Source organism: Grus americana, chromosome 1 (assembly GCF_028858705.1).
Source record: "Grus americana isolate bGruAme1 chromosome 1, bGruAme1.mat, whole genome shotgun sequence".
In the NCBI taxonomy this organism is placed as follows: Eukaryota; Metazoa; Chordata; class Aves; order Gruiformes; family Gruidae; genus Grus; species Grus americana.
The window spans coordinates 133,175,841-133,192,494 of record NC_072852.1 but is presented as its reverse complement, the minus strand read 5'-3'; the positions used below and the strand labels follow the sequence as shown (position 1 = coordinate 133,192,494).

The 16,654-nt window shown below is 43.1% G+C and overlaps 1 protein-coding gene across 5 annotated transcripts in view; it reads right to left on the bottom strand.

The window, feature by feature from the left end:
• The window catches only part of BCLAF3 (BCLAF1 and THRAP3 family member 3), a 35,793-nt gene extending 19,946 nt beyond the window's left edge, over positions 1 to 15,847 (bottom strand). For all 5 annotated transcript variants that reach the window (XR_008578693.1, XM_054837372.1, XM_054837405.1 and 2 more), the window contains exons 1-6: positions 15,667 to 15,847; positions 6,889 to 6,962; positions 4,337 to 4,915; positions 3,328 to 3,993; positions 903 to 1,081; positions 135 to 249 (exon numbers count right to left, since the gene is read on the bottom strand). Coding sequence is in view for 4 of the 5 variants with exons in the window: in XM_054837372.1 (XP_054693347.1) it covers positions 135 to 249; positions 903 to 1,081; positions 3,328 to 3,993; positions 4,337 to 4,915; positions 6,889 to 6,929 (1,580 nt within the window). In the remaining variant the exon portion in view is untranslated. The remainder of the gene's footprint in view (positions 1 to 134; positions 250 to 902; positions 1,082 to 3,327; positions 3,994 to 4,336; positions 4,916 to 6,888; positions 6,963 to 15,666) is intronic.
• Positions 15,848 to 16,654: the final 807 nt, after the last annotated feature.

Here is a 16,654-nt window from a genome sequence, read left to right as displayed (position 1 = left end):
AAAGCACTATTGACCAACTGCAGAATTCTTTACAGACTATGGGCAGGCAGTTTAGAGTTTAATTTACATAGCGTAAAATCTACTGCAGATTAACTACTTTAATACAAATAAATTAAGGCAAGCACATCAATTACCTGTGAATTTCTGGATCCAAGTGTATTTTAACTTCATTCACATTTGCAATTGGTTTATCCTGAATTTTTGAGAACCGTTCATGTAGAGTTATGTCAGAAGACGGAAAATAGTTTGCTGTGAAGAGATATTAAATACAACAATGTTTATTTGTAGTATTTGAAATGCATAGTGGGAAATTGTATCTTTTAAAAGATTAACTCTTAAGGCACCAAGACAACTTTTGAGATAAAATTTCAAACTATTTCCACTTGCAGTGTAACATGCACAAATGAAAGATTAGGCCAGCCCAGCTTAGACACCCTTCTTATTAAATAAGATTAAGCTCAATAGAAAGTTCACTATTTGTCAGCTCTATCATGGTAGTACTCAAATGACTGGAATCTATAAATAGAGTTCAACACTGAACATGCTGCAGCAGTCTAAATACTAATCTAGAAAGTTAAAGGAACTACATAAAACTAGGAAGTTGTGACTACAGCAAAGCTCCTTTTTTCTTCTCTTGTTCCTAAACAAGCAGTTTAGTCTCCGGTACTAGCATAGAATCCTTTTGACCTTAATACTCCACAATAATGCCTCTATTATGGACTGAGACCTTCTTCCAATCATTCTCGACCCAACTACTTTTAAATCCTCACCCTACATTTTCCTTAAACAATACAGAATAAAACCAAAGGCAACCACTTGAGTTAGGTATCTAATTCATTAGATTTGAGTTTAATAATTATAAATACATAAACACATACATATACCCCAAATATTACAGACACCTTTAACTTGATGGATAATTGTGATTATTTCCTGAGTAAATTCTCTCGATGGGTCGTTTTCAACATTTTGTGTCACAGATTCCATGTGTTCAAACACCGGGTGAAAATTTTCGGTTTTCCTGCCAACAGCAACCAGATCATGTGACATCTGTCTCTCTGTAGTATGACTAGAAGCAGTCCTAGAATAAGAATTTGCAGATATTTGCTTTAAAATAATTCACTATATCTGAAAACTTAAAATAGACGAGTAGAACAGAACAATACATTAAGAAGTTCATTTTAGGAATAAATGTGATGAAACTGAAATCTCCATTTTGTTCTTTTTTTAATAAAATACAGAGATATGACTATAGTCAGGAATTCTTGTTTCAGTGAAGTATGTAGCACAAAGTTTGTGCATTTAAAAAACTTAATTCATCAAGGTTATCAAATAAAGCAGGCAAACGAAGATCCTGACATACTACTTGGATATAATTCTGGAAGATAGTTATGTGTGTGTCTTTGCTTATAAGGAGCTATCAGACAATTTTCAAGAACAGTTCAGAGATATAAAAATCTCACGGCTTCTTTGGGAACCAAATCATCACTCGAGCCTACTGAAACAGCTTTCCAGTGGCAGCGTGTGAACTTAAGAACATGTTTAGCATCTTTCTGTCAATTTTTACTCATTCTAAATAAGTTTACGCCCCAAATGGTCGCATTGCTGCTTAAGTTATTTTGACAAGGAAGCTAACACTTTAAAAATCCTGCTGTTCTTGTTGCAAAGAAAATGCTTGTCATTTGGAAAGATAAATTGAGGACTCAAACAGCCCATGTAGAAGGTTTTAGGATAAAGACTGTTTACTGTGCCTTCTGCAAAGTGATTACATGCCTGCCCATCCTGTATTGAAATCATACAAGACTAGAATTTCATACAAAAATTGTATCAGAAATAGCTTCTAGCAGGTGCCAGAAGTCATCATTTTGCCCCCCAGTAAACTGGAAATAAATGCATGTGGGAGGGAATCCAAACAATCTCAATTGTAGATGATCTGAATTATCTACCTGCTCCCCAGGTTTATAAAGAAAGTATTCTTCTCAGCTGAGTCATTTCAAGTCAGGTGTTTGTTAAATGCCTAAAGTAGGCAGCATAAATATTCCCAGTCATCAGCTTCTGCAAAACTAGTGTTCTCATCTTCAAAAAAGTAAAAGATTTAGTACTTTTGGCTGTGGAAGCAAACCTTCCACACATTAAATTAGCTGTAATCAATGTAGTAGTTTTTCAGTCTGCAAACAGTTATCATGACCATTGTGCATGACTAAAAAAACAACAGCAAGATGCTTACTAGATAAAGGAATTGTCCTGTGGGCTTGCAACAAAGCCCAACAATAATTATTTTCCTTACATTATCATTCAGGAAGCTAAAGGCTTGTCCTAGCCTGGGGTAGAGGGGAACATTACTCCACTTCCCTTTCCTTAGTCTTTAGTATTAGCTCCTTATGTGCAGATAGTAACTTATCTTTGTAAGTCTCCATTGTATTACGTGTTTCTGAAATATTGGAAAAGGGAAAAATTGATATAGATGTTTTGTTTATTTGGGACAAGAAGCAATATGCCTTTAAAATGAAGGCTGATCATTTTGGAAGGGAAGGTAATACCTTCCAAAAGGGATTACTGCCACTATACGACATTCTTGCCTGCAACAGCAGGGCAACAAACCAGAAAAGCCTGAAAAAATCTACGCAAACCAAGCTGCTTACTCTCTACCATGTATCCATCATCTAGATTTTTATATTACTACCACTTATTTTTCCAATTCAGTTGGCATTGGGAATGCTAAAGGCAACCACAAGATTTACACAGAAGATAGCCAGCAGAATCCACTGCTTTTCCGTTTTGATGGCTCAACAGATCACCACTTTGTTACAACAATAACATAATCCAGGGATCTCTAATTTTTCAGCACCTTTATTGACCTTGAGATCTTGAATATATGAATGTGTGCCTGAGATTTATGTAATTTAAAGGTGATCTGGGTTTTTCTAGGAGAAATGAGAGGTGACTCAGTCAAAAAAAAGCCATCATATTCCAGAAGAAAGCACAGGACTAGGCTTTTCCGGGTTTGATTTTTTGTTTTTAAATAAAAGTAACACATTACTTATCAGAAACAACTTTTAACTACAGGTTTGCATCAGGCATATCTGCTCTTTCGATTTCCTACAACATGACCATGAAATGAACTAGTGGGGAGTTTGGTTTGGTTTTGAATAGAGGTAAGCTGTATGTTTCTAGTCTGGGCAAGTTAACATTTTAAATGAAATAAAATCAAAAAGATACAACCTTAGTTTGTCCTGGTTACCTCTTAAAAGAAACTGTGCTTTCCTCCAATATTCATAGACTGTAAAGAGACAGGAAGAAAGAAGAAGAGGTGAGGAGAAACCATACCTGTACTTGGTCACCATTTTCTTCATATCCACTTTGATTGTGAGACGTTCCCTCCTACAGTTGACATCTGACATTTTCAGATCTGAAACAGTATGACTGGAGTCATGCTGGCTATCGGAGGAATTTACTTTTTTCCTGAATTCCCCTTCTTTCCTTACTCTTTCCTTCGGTTTGTTTTTAAAAGATCTCAGATCAACATCCGTTTTGGAAGAGTTAACACAAGCATTGCAGCCCTTCTTTGAACTATATTTAACAGGTACTTCAACGTGCCCTTCTTCAGTCCGTCTCGCTCTTCCACCACTACAGTAATCTAACTCTTTGCTATTCCGGGCACCCTTAGAAGAACCGTATTTCTGGTCTTCCTGCTTCACATACTTCTGAGCTCTATCATCTGAAAAAGGCTTTTCCCCATCCAGATGCCTGCGCCGTTTGTGACTGTACTCATAGGCTATCTTTGCGACAGAACCCTCTGAGTACTCCCTTTCAGCCGACCGGTGGGACTGGGCACCCAGATTTCTTTGCTCCTCCTTTTCTTGGTAGGGTGGAAAAGAACGTTCTTGCTTCCACTTGGAATTTCTTGCTACTTCTCCACCGTCATACCTCTCCATTTCTTTAGCCCTTTTAGACGTGTGCCCATATTCTCTGTAATCGTGATCTTCAGGATACCTGTGTTGACATAAAGCAATTTACACTTGCACTAGAGAAGAAAGCGAGAACTTATATGTGCAGAATGTTGGACAGCAGAATGCGTGGCAAGTTAACCCATAATCCCTCACGCCAAGGTACAGATGTGCAGGGGCTCTTAAGAGGGAAATATTATCCTTTCATACTCTAGCCATCAATACGATTTACTTAAAAGACAAATACTTCACTACTACCAGTCGCCCATAATTAAACTACAAAGTGGCCAACGTGTTTCAAGGTGGATATCTTCAACTATAATGAAAACAGACTTTCACTTGAGGCTTTACACCACAATACCCAGGTTTTAATTATTTTATTCCTATACCTCTTCTGTAAAGAGCTCCTTGCCGTAAATTCATCAGAAACTCTTCTGGGTGACTGACCATACTTCTCTTCATGTAACCTCTGGTGCCTCAAGTCATCTTCGTGCCATTTTCTTTCGAGTTTACATGAAGCCCCTAATGGTCTATGAAAAGGTTTCATTCCTTTTTCGTTTCCAGTGACTTTGTAGTGCTCAAACAAGTATCTTTCTTCCATTTTGGGTTGGTAAAATGGACGATCATGCTCTTTATATGGTATTTCCAAGTATTTTGGTGGTAACTGGCATCTCCTGTTGCTTTCAGTTCTTTCAGATGAATGTGTTCTGTAGGGCTTATGACTGTAATTATCTTCCATGGGAATTCTTTTCAGGTTTGGTGAAGGTGATCTACGTTCATATATTCTCTGGTGGTTATTTCTATGAGGTGCAAACCTGGAATTGCTTTGTCCATATTTTTCATCGTCTGTTCTCCAAGGCATAGGTTTCTTTGGGTCCTTACGAAAGCTTTTATATTCACAGTCATAATTAATATGAGCATGCCTTTGCCTATGGTGCTCTGGACTCCTAAATGCTGGAGATAAGGACCTAAGGCAAAAACAAAATCCACTTTGAGCAGTCCCATAAAACTGAATCAACTTCTTAATGAGAACATCTATTCCCTAAGTTTAGTCCACAATTTTAATCAACTGGTAAAAAAGTTAAAAACAAGCCAAGGTATTCAAAGTGTCATTTGCCTGGCTAGAGTGCCAAGCTTACTTTTATTCTGTTGAGAGTTTTCAGCGTAAAAATGCCCACTGAAAACAGTAATATGTCAATCATTTTTCTCTCTTCGCGTTTTTTCATTTAAAACTAAAAATAATTTCTTATCTATATGAAGTTTCCACTATGTTGAAAACAACTGTTATACACATTTTCACACTTCTCAAGTATTCCCTATCTTTTTCAGTGCCAAGAGAAAAAGGGAAAGAAAAAAAAACATAGAAAGAAATGCAAAAAAAAAAAAAAAAGCCTTTTCAGGCTTTCTTTGCATGACAAAACAACCCCAAAAACTGATTGAAAACATTATAAAATATCCCAAATATCCTATTTACAATGTCACACAGGTAGGCTTTTTCCTGCAGGAAAGACCAAGGTTGAAAAAGAGGTTTTGGTCTTTTTGTGTAATTGCGTGTACACATACATACTTGTGTACATATGCACTTCCACACTTATTGTGGCTTTTGCTATTAAAGATTCAATTGCATCACTCAGTTTTGCATTTTCACCTACAGTTACACAAATGAAAGCAACCTGTTAAGAATTTTTAGCCAGAAAAAACACCACAAGCCACTAGCAAGAACCAGAAAGTAATCCCAGACATAACAGTTCTGCTTGTATTCAAGTACTCACTGTACACCCTCAATACACTAATAAAAACATTGAAAAACAGAAGTTGAAAAAATTCAAGGAAATCACTTCCTTTGTACACATATTGCAAATATACAATTTGGCATAACTATTTGCTCCATTTCTGCAAATGACTTCAAACTGAGAACCACAGATCTTCATAAAACCATAATGGCTAACTTCAAGAGCACCCATACTGCTGCTGCCACCCCACGTTGTTCTGGGTAAGGCTTGCATTTTAATGAGAGCGAGGGCATTCCTCCCTCCCTGCCCTTCACTCAAAGGACATTTTCACAACTATCAATCTAGTATGGAAATAGATCGGATTTCTGTATTTAAAACAAAAACCCAAACAATTTTTTCTGTGTTATCCAACAAACTCCCTTGGTCATCACAACTTAATTAGTCTGTTTAGAAAAGCAACCCAAAACCAGCAAAAAAGTAGTTTCATATTACACACTAATAGCTGTTGAAAGCTTAAAACTGTATTCCAGCCTCCTAGTTTTAATATCTCAAAATTTGCATTGCAAGTCCTAAAAATTAGGCAGGTAACTAATAGCATGAAGTAACCTGGATGTTATTCTGGTGACATACATCAGTGACACATGCTACTAGGCTAGTGGCCAAAAAGGGCACCGACGCCCATGTTTTCAGTTGGCGTTATGCTGCAAAGCCTCTTTAACTGTGCTAAAAATCAATTTGCAGATCAGCTCCAAAGGCTCAGAAAGTCTGAGGTGTTTGAACTAAGAAGTATTTTTGGACAGTTGATCTGGCCCTCCCTGTAGACCAAGAGGCAAAACAGGAGTAAGCTACAGACATCAAGTGCACCAGGTGGTGTTTGAGTAAAAATAACCTTCAGCACAAAATCCAAGCGCCAAACTAGTTAAGGTACTTCCAAGTCCCAAAATGTGCAAGCTGAATGAGGTTCCTGGCAGACAGCAACACCTTAACACCTCCAGCTTAAAAAAAAAAATAAAAATCATAATAATAAAATCCCAAGTTGGGAAAAAAATTGCGGCTGCTGTTCAATTTGGAAAACAAATTATAATTATAGAATACACTTTACAATTTGCAATTCTGGATGTAATGTTCTTTTGCACAAGTTTCAAGTCCTTTTATAAATCCTTACACAGAGCTACATTTCAGAACACAAGTTACAGATAAATATTTACCTTGGTTTCCATCGTGGTGATCTAGATCTAGATCTTGTCATCTTCTCTCACGTGTTTATGTGAATTTCTTGAAGCTGTAAAAATGACACAATTTACTAGTCTGATAACATAATCACACCACAAATTGCAATAGGGACAGTTGATTTTAACAAGTGTAGTATTAGATGCTTCGAGGTTGGGGTGAGGCATATTTTTAGGATGTTTTACCTCTAGTTCCCATTTTAAGGCAAGTAACTTTTTTAGTAATTGCTGATCTTAGAACACAGCTTATTTTCTTTATAAAGATTTAAGTATTTGGCCATTGCTCCCTTTTTCCTCCATTTTGTAATGCTGTCTGTCTATTCACTCCGTTTTTAAATGTTAATAATCTCACAAGCAAGCCGCAGCAACTGAAAAAATGCTGTACTTGTTAGCATGTATGAAATACTATAGATGAGAGGGGATAGACAATCAGCTTTAAAAGTCAGGCTTACAAAGAAAAATGTTTTTCTATCAAGTTATATTCTGAACTTCATACTGAGCTTCAAATTTGTAACATACACTGATATTTTTACATCATCACAGTCTTCCTGTAAGCTTTAACTGCTCCATCAAGTCTTAACTGTTTTATCATCACACGCTTCATTCAAATAAAACCATGTACAAAAGATCACTTTTCATTTTTATACTTAACTTGTTAGTAACCTACTACCTAGACACACATTTAAATATACAGTGGATGCACTATGACAGAAAGCACTGCTCTTGAATCCTGGAAGTAGCTCCGGGCATCCCTTCTCACAAAAGCTACAGAAGAATGAGAAAAATATCAGTGAAATCTACCCTTCTTGCTCTTCTTTGCAAAAAAAATGCTAGAAACTCAGAAAACAAATAATGAAAGGATATACAGCTCACCAGTAACGTGACTGGGGAATAGGAATGGAATGATTATTCATTATTTAGCAAATACAAGGATTAAAGCAGAGTGAAATTATCAGGTAACTGGTTAAAAGTTGGAATTTGGACCACATACCCATGCCTACAGCTCCTAATTACCATAAGATGCTGTAAAGGCCAGAAATATAAATAGAATTAAAAACAGATCCATCAACAGCTCTGAAATTAATGAATAACCAGTCACTTGACACTGGAAGAATACGCCCAGGTCAATGTCACTCTGGTATTTTCTGTAAGGATTTACTCACAGACACTCATGGAGATAGAAATCTAGTCTGGATTGGCCAAGCACAGCCTTTTTAACACTCCCAGTGCTCAAATAATTTAACTAAAACTTTCACCTGACCAACTAAAATTGAAATGGGAGAAAAACCAGCAAGCTTTAAAGCACATAAGAAACCTGGAGAAGTATGTGTGCACCCACATGCCTGACCCTTTGCCTCACCTCCCTCCCTCCCAGTCACACTAACTGGTCAAATAAAATACTGCCCCTTGCTATATCTGATTTTTTGTATGATTAGCTCATAGCTAAAGCAGCAGTATCTTAGAGGAGAGTGTACAGCATACTTCTGATGCCTACCACACAGGTGGGCATTGGACAAGTCATCTACATTTCAGAGTGATTCTAGAAATGTTCACTTGCTGCTCATTAAGTTGCACTCTAAGCTAACCAGACAATTATATGCAAAACATAGCAATAGCATAGTTCTGGAGAAAACCCTCTTGAATTTATTTTTTTAATATCTCAAAAGTCTCTTGTTCACCATGAGAACATTTTTGCTCTGCAACAAATCCTTCCATGTGACAAGGCATGAAGATATAAGAAGTGCTGCAAAGGATAGTGGGGAAAACCACAACCAATCCCAAAGACAATGTATAATATTTGTTCCCTGAACTTTCAATTATGAAGTCAGCATTGCCTCTTAGATCCTGAAGGCATATATCTGAGGACTGCATAGCGTGAATTAACTTCAGGCTCTTTGCTTACTCAAAGATCATACTAGCCAAAGTTAAATATGATGCTCCAATGCCAGTACTCATGTTAAATATTTTTCAAACAAAAGTAATATTGTGGCCAAAATACTTTCCCATTTCTCACCCATAAAAACACACCTTACCAAACTGAACAGTATTTCAGGAAAAACACGCAGCCCTGGCTAACACATTTACAAAAGAGGTGCACGTCCCACAGGTTTAAAAGATTCACTACTACCCTCTCTTCTAATAAACTTTAAAAAGTGACAGTGTTTTATATGACATTCAAGTTCCTGCCTTCTACCTTCACTTCAGTTCTGAACTTCATTCTTCATTTTCAAATGAGTATGTTAACACCAAAAAGACAAAAAGTACCATTAAACCCCACCCAACCATCCTACAGAACCTGGTATGTCAGGATCTCTCAACACAATCAAGCTAGAAACTGAACATACGTAAACAGAGATTCTTTATTCTTTCGAGACTGGCTAAACAATCGTACTAAAAGCGTGAGGAGGACTGTGACAGCATGTCCTAGATCTTGCGTTAGGATAAAAAGGACTCCTGTAACTTCCAGTGAAGACACGCCTTTTGTTTAGTGGAAAGAAAGCGTTCATTTCAATGTGCCTCCTAAAAAGTGACCCATACAACACAATTTCCTCACAGCGAGATTCAAGATGCAATCACAGCATACGAAGGCAGCAGGCACTCGACCCCAATCAAGACTCCCAATGTAACACCAGAATCACAAAGTAATCTATACAGGAGTTGTACGCACATTGCTAAATTCAGGTTTAAATCACCTTATCTAGGCCAGCAATATGGCTCTGTAACAAAATCAAGCTTTTCGTAGGACGGTCCCAGGCAGCAAGCCTGACCATAGCAGAATTGCTTTAATTAAGTAAAGGCCCTAAGGTTCCCGAGTCAGTCATCCAGGCTGCGCTTCTGAAAGGCCAAGTCATGTTGGCGCAGAGGTGCCAGGACTTCTATGCTCTGGGTTCTGAATTTTGCCAAGGCCCCCCCTGCCGCTGCACTTTATGGGATGCTGTCACTGTGAAAACTGAAGAACTGTTCTAACTAGGAAGGAATATGATTAGGTTCACAGTGCTGCTTGCGTTCGTTGCGTTACAACAATAAGTGACTCATTGGAGGAGTTATCAGTAACTCTGCTTAGATACTTTTTCTTTTATAGTCTTTCTTTAGTATTTCTTTTATTTTCTTTTCCTTGACTTTTGAAATTGAAATCAGACAACTTCCCTCTCAGGAGAAATGGCCTCAAGCCTGCTGCCATCTCTCCTTTGATTCCACCCTTGAGAGATCAGCACTTTGACAAGCACGAAATTCTTCTAGTATATATGTATTACAAACCTGAAAGGAGTATCTTGAGAGAAGTAACTTGAAAATGACCAGAAATTGTATGGGATGTGCCCATCTGAACACATGTTCTTTTGGAAAGGCTATAAATTTTTAACAACTTGCTCTCCTGAACAGAACAACCTTCAATCTCCTTGACTTTCTCCAGCATGAAATACAAGAAGTCACAAATGACTGCTGTCGTCTAACTGAATGGAGGGGAACTGGAGCTTTTCCTAATGCAGAGAATCCCACACCAGCAAACCCCAAACAGCTGAAATCTTGCAGACAGAGCACAGACTGAGTAGAAGTAACTCTCCTGCAAACAGACCATAAATATGTGGACTGCTTTACATGCCTTTTGGGTGCCTTCCATCATTTGTTGTGGATGATGGAAGAAACCTTACACAGGACACTGTCATGGTTTAACCCAGGAGGCAGCTAAAACAACCACACAGTTATTCGCTCACTCCTCCTACTCCCAGTGGGATGGAGGAGAGAATTCAAAATGGAAAAGGAAAAAAACAAACCTTGTGGGTTCAGATAAAGACAACCTAACAGGACAAAAAAGGAAGATAATAATAATAATGACTACACAAAACAAGTGATGAACAGCACACTTTCTCACCACCTGAAGTGGATACTCCACAAGACCCCAAGCTGCCCCACCTCCCAGCCCACCCCCCAGTTATAGATGGAACATGACATCATAAGGTATGAAATATCCCTTTAGCCAGTTTGGGTCAGCTGTTCTGGCTGTGTCCCCCCCAGCTTCTTGGATGCCCCCCTCCTTCTCACTGGGAGGGCAGCATGAGAAGCTGAAAAGTCCTTGACTGCTTGGCAACAACTAAAACATCAGTGTGTTATCAACATTATTTGCATCCTAAACGCAAAACACAGGGCAGGTCAATAGTAGTAGTGCTCACTGTCAAGGAGCTGCTCTTCAATTGTCATTTCACCTGTAATGAAGGGAGATGTCATTCCTCATCCCTTTGTAAGGGATTGCCCGACCACTATTGCCACTGCCTCCCAAATCTTTTGGAAGAGGAAGGGATAAGCAAGTCTTTCATAGGTTGGGTCACACAGTAGACATGAAGACAGATGCTGACCCTTGCTGCAAAGTCTAGCCAGCTCACTATTCTCTCACACTGCCCAAAAAGCTAAGGAGCTGCTGAAAGCTTTTCGTTGGACTGCCTTCTAGATGGGGATCAACCAGAGGCTGCATGGGAAATGCCAGAGCATGTATTGCTGCAGTGGCTGTCAGAATAGAGAAACCAGGAATTGATAGTCTCAATACCAAGACAGCCAAGTATTTGACAGAAATACAATCAAAGTAAAAGCTCACCTGCAATCCAGACTTTAAAAAATAAAAAAAGTAGATATCTCAAAACCTGCAATATAGAAAGCCATTTATTCTACCATTAAATGAAAGGTATAGAACTGGACACTTTTCTAGTAAGTTAAATAGCCAATTCAAAGGCTGTCCCACGTGGCTCCTATCCATCGTCCAAGCAGGACACAAGCCTGGCATGTTCTTGCCCATTCAGCTTCCAGGCAAATCTTACCACCTCCAACAGCAAATGCCCAGGGAAGAGCGTAAGAAGAGAAACACCTCCCAGCAAACTAGCCTGAATGTTTCTGAACCTGCAACAGGACTTCACATCTCCTTTAGCCAATGCTTCCCACACTGGCTTGGGTATTATCACCACAGGTAGAGGCTCCTAGTGCTGCGTTAGGCCATTTCTCCCTATTATTTTTTCTACTAAACACCTTCAACCTCAAAACCACAGCTCCCAGTTGGCACTTTCATCCATAACCCCCAACTCTGCATGGGCTGGAGGAAGGATGTTATGAAGTGTAGAGCACAACCCTGCCCCATGCTCCGACACTGCTGCCCCGGCGCCACAGAGGTGCCTGGAGCTGAGCTACAGCTCTGCTGGTGCATGGAGGTGACTCCCAACTCAAGGTGCACCACCTCAGGGCAGGACATATGTGACAGGTTTGAAAACTATGAGCTAGAACAGCTGTTTAACTCAAGGACACAAACCCCAGCTGAGGCAAATGAAACTCAGCCGAGGGATTTCTAAACTGTTCCCTCTTTAGACAACACAGCAGGTAACAAATCAATGCAAATGACTGAGATCCAAATTTCCATCCTCAGTTTCCTCATGGTTCTCCAATATTCCATGAGTGGTTTTGATTACAGACCCCTTCTCCGAGGCCTTTGTCACTCTCAGAGCACCTTCCACATCTCCAAGGTTATGCTTTAAACATCCAAAATATTATGTAGCAGGTCTGGCAGCCCCCCTAGACCACTGCAGCCTCAGTCGCACTGGCAACACAGCCTGGAGACGACACAACCAGGGCTATTCATTTTTCTTCCCCTTTCCTTTCCTTCTCTCTCTTTATCCCATGCTATATTTACCAGGTTTCCTGATGTGATCCACAGCACCTCCCCAAGAAGCTGCAACTGGGAACAGTGGGCAGCGATGGCGGGAGGCAGCACCACAAGCCCACGCTCCTGCTGAGCGTTCCATGACCTGAGTGAGGTGAGCTCCAACAACCCAGTTTGCCTGCTGAGAAACAGGGTCCCTTCTGGCATCCCAAAACTGCAGCCACTGTGGCTTTAGACAACTTTTTACCCTCCTCCTCAGCTTTATCATTTTTCTTTGACAGAAGCTGGGGAAGGCAGGCTCCACACAGGTTGTATCCCAATACCTGAAATCATTAACAGATAACCAGACCTTATACTAGCGAGGCAACCATCCCACACCGTGGCAGTATGCAGGCATCAATCCCCTTGGCTTGCTATACAAAATATATATATAAAAAAATAAAAATGATCAATCCCCCTTATACCCCAGTAGATTGAAGACCTATTACAGCACAGGCCTAGCTGAAGCACGGGACTTTTTAATGGACCGCTAAACGAATTTTAAGCAATTCCTTGGGATATATAGAAAGTATTCCCCTGTCCCTGCATATCTCAGCAAAAGAATAAAAATAACTGACTGGATCTACTGAGCGTGTAACTTAAGCTCACGGTGCTCTCATTTAAAACTAACCCATTTAATGACACTAATTAGCAGGCGATGCCTCACCTTTGCAGAAAAACGGATTACAATGCCAACTTGGAAAGACTGAGCAGGATAAATCTGAATCACATAATAAATTAGGTATTTCACTCTCCAATAACCGCTTTTTTTTTTTTTTTAATACAAAGAAAGCACAACCGATAAACATATTGGTGAGCCATTTCTATAACAGGTGTGAAAGGCCTATAATTTAAGGCTCTGTAATAGACACATTTAATGTCACAGCATCAAGCCCAGCCGCTTCTGCCTACCAGTTTCTAAAAGGATGCCAGAAGTGTGTTAAATCCGCTCCTGTCATTAGGACTAGAGACAAACCACAACAACTTCCTGCCTACTGAAAGCTCTCCAACATGTATAAACCATAACAGAGACCTTGGCTTTTTCACCTTAAGTCACAAAAGCACCAGAAAAACAGAGGAAACCCCTTATTTATTCAGAATCAGCAAGGCCACGCAGCAGCGCTGCCAGGAGGCCGGGTAGTCCAGGCTACCTTCCCCAGCCATACCAGAGAAACAAGCCCTTGCTGGAAGACTCCCAGCACATTTCCTCCCATCCTCACAGACAGCGAGCGCCTGCTGCCACCTGAGAGGAAAAGCAAACCTAACTGCGTGCAACCAGATCACTCGCCAGCTTGCTGCGACACCAGCAGTTACCTTCCAACAGGTGAACACCCACAAGGCAAGACTGCACCAAAATCAAGCCCATCTCATCATGGCACAGGCAGAAGGAGAGTTGGTTTGATCAGTCTTACAAAAGCAGTGGCAGAAATACCAGTTATTTTGCTGAAGGCAGATGTGGAGGAGTGCGTGGACACTCATTAAGACAGACAGCTGTTTATCAGGATAATAGGGTGTGCCTCTAAAGGAAGTTAATTAATTTCAGCTCACCTCCAATATTAAAAAAAAATACCAGAAAAGTCCTCATAGCTTCTGATTAGACCTTCAGAGTGGAAAGATGAAAACAAGGGAAAAGACTTAGTCATCCATGTTCTCTGTCCCTCTTTGCCCAGCCCTGTGTCTCACAGCCTGCCACAACGTGGCTTCCGTCACCAGAGATCCTTCCATGCCTTTTGCATATTTCTTCCCCTCCCTTCCTGGCATCCTCCTCCACACTCTTCCTCCAGCCATCCACACCCAATAAAACTTTCGCTAAAGACTCACTTTTCCTTGAGGCCCACAAACACACAAGGTAAGCAGGTAATTAAAATCTCTCAGCAATTTGAGTAGCCTTTGTCTTAAACACTTGTAATTCAGGAATCTAAACTATATTTACAAGTGACTTGAGGTGTTTAAGAACTGCAAAAAAAATTAGCTGTTGCTGTTCTGGATGGAGTTGAGCCAAGTGAGGAGACTACTATCACTGATCCCTCCTGAGATTTTACTGTCCCCTCAGATGTGTATGAATAATTGTGCATAATCAACTAAGCCAACCAAAGAAGTATCAAAAGACACAAATTTAGTCAAATCAGCACCAATTCATCTTACTTTGGTTTGACTCAATCCTAAAACATATTAAGCTAAACCAAAGACATGCTAAAATGAAGATATACAAAACCTGTACTGCTTTAAGTTATTATAAGCACGCTAACTGGTGTAAATCTGTGTGTGACAACATATAAATTACTAGGAACAGGGACTGCTGGTATTTATGCCTTGCTCACCTCTGAGGAAAATGCTCTGCTCAGCTCTGCCATGCTGCTCACCCGGCAGGTTCATAGCAACACGGGTTTTCTGGAACAGTCAAGACACAGGGGCACGGCACTGACAGCCCCACAGCACGCCTTGTCGCTCCAGCCCCGTGTTTTGTTCCTAGCCTTCCCAAACCACGCTGAACGCTTGAGCTACAAGCATCGTACCAAAAAATACACACACGTTGATGTGCATACCCGTGCATACAAACGTACGTACTCGGGGTGAGGCGGGTTACGGATGCCGCTGCTCCCAGCTACCCAGGCATCAGCAGATCCAAGCTGGGTTCAGCAGAATCCCCGCTGACCTCCTGTCCCCGCAGCACCGCTGCTGCCGGCCAACACCTCCCGGCGCAGCGCGGGGAACGAAAGCGGCGCCTCCCACCACCTCCCCGTCGCCCCCGGGCCGAGCAGGCCGGCAGGCCCTCCCATGGGCGCAGCAGGGGGCGGTGGAGCTTCGTGCCCTGCGCAGCCCCCAGGGCTCGGCTCGCTCTTTCCCGGCCGCCCGGGCGGGGGATGGGCCCGTCCGGCGCCAGGCGCGCAGGCGGCTCTGACAGGGACAATGACCACCGCTGCCGCCGGGCCCCGAGCACCCGGCTCCGGTTCCCGCTCTACCTCACCCTACCCGCGGCACGGGCCAGACTCCCACCCCGCCGGCCCCTCACGCCGGGCCTCACCAGGCCCTACCGAAGCCGTTGGGGCCGCTCGGCCGCCGCCAGCCCCCACACTCACCGCCAGCCGGGGCCGCTTGCGGGGCCGCTTCCGGAGCCGCCTCCCACCGCTCCTCCGGCCGCCACCGCCGCCGCTCCGCTCCGCCCCGAGCAGGTGCCCGGCGAGGAGGCGGGGCGGGTCCCGGCGGGCCGCGCCGGCCACAGCTGCTCCCCACGGGTGCGGCGGAGAGAAAGGGCGGGCGGAGGGCGGGCGCCCCGGAAGAGGAGGGGCGGGCGGGGCCGGTGCCTCCTCCTTCTCCTTCCCTTCCTTACTCCCCCCCTCGCGGCTGCTTTGCAGCCTTGCGCCCCGGTGCCGCCCCCACCCCGCAGCCGCCGTGCGCCCGCTTGGGCCGGGTGGTGTTGGGGGCAGGCGCTGAACAGTTCTGTGTGAGCCACTCGTTCCCGGCCGCGCAGAGAGGACGGGGCGCCCCCGCCCTTTGTGGGGGATATTCAGAGCTCTGAGGAGCCCCGTAACTGGAAAGCCCCGTGAAATGCAGACCCCTCCCGTGACACTTCCCACCCGGCCCCTCTCGGGCCCCGGAGAGCGGCTGCCGGCTCCTGTGCGGGGCCAAGGGCGGCCGGAGTGGGTCAGGCCCGAAGCGCCGGAGTTTGCCGGGGAGACGCCACGGCCGCGGTCCCAGCCCTTTCGCCAGGGTCGGCTGGGACGCCGGCGGGTCGGGCAGGAAAGGCTCGGCCAGAAGCCTCCCCGAGGCCGTGCGGCCAGGCCCTGCAGTTAAACCCCCTGCGGTGGGTGCGGCGCGGCGGTGAGGCCGCATAGCGCCCGGGCAGGCACGGCCTGGATGCTGCCTGCCGGCCCGCGGCTAACGCGGCTGTGGCTCCCTTGTCACCGGCCGCTGCTGCGAGGCTTGAGGCGCCTCTAGCAAGGCTTCGGGGGGCGGTTTCCGAGGCTTTTTTCAGGTTCTCGGAGCGGCCGTCCGAAGGTGTACTGCGGTGTTGCAGCGGTCTCTTCCCCCGGGAGGTGGGATCCATGCCCGCGAGCTGAGCGCTCC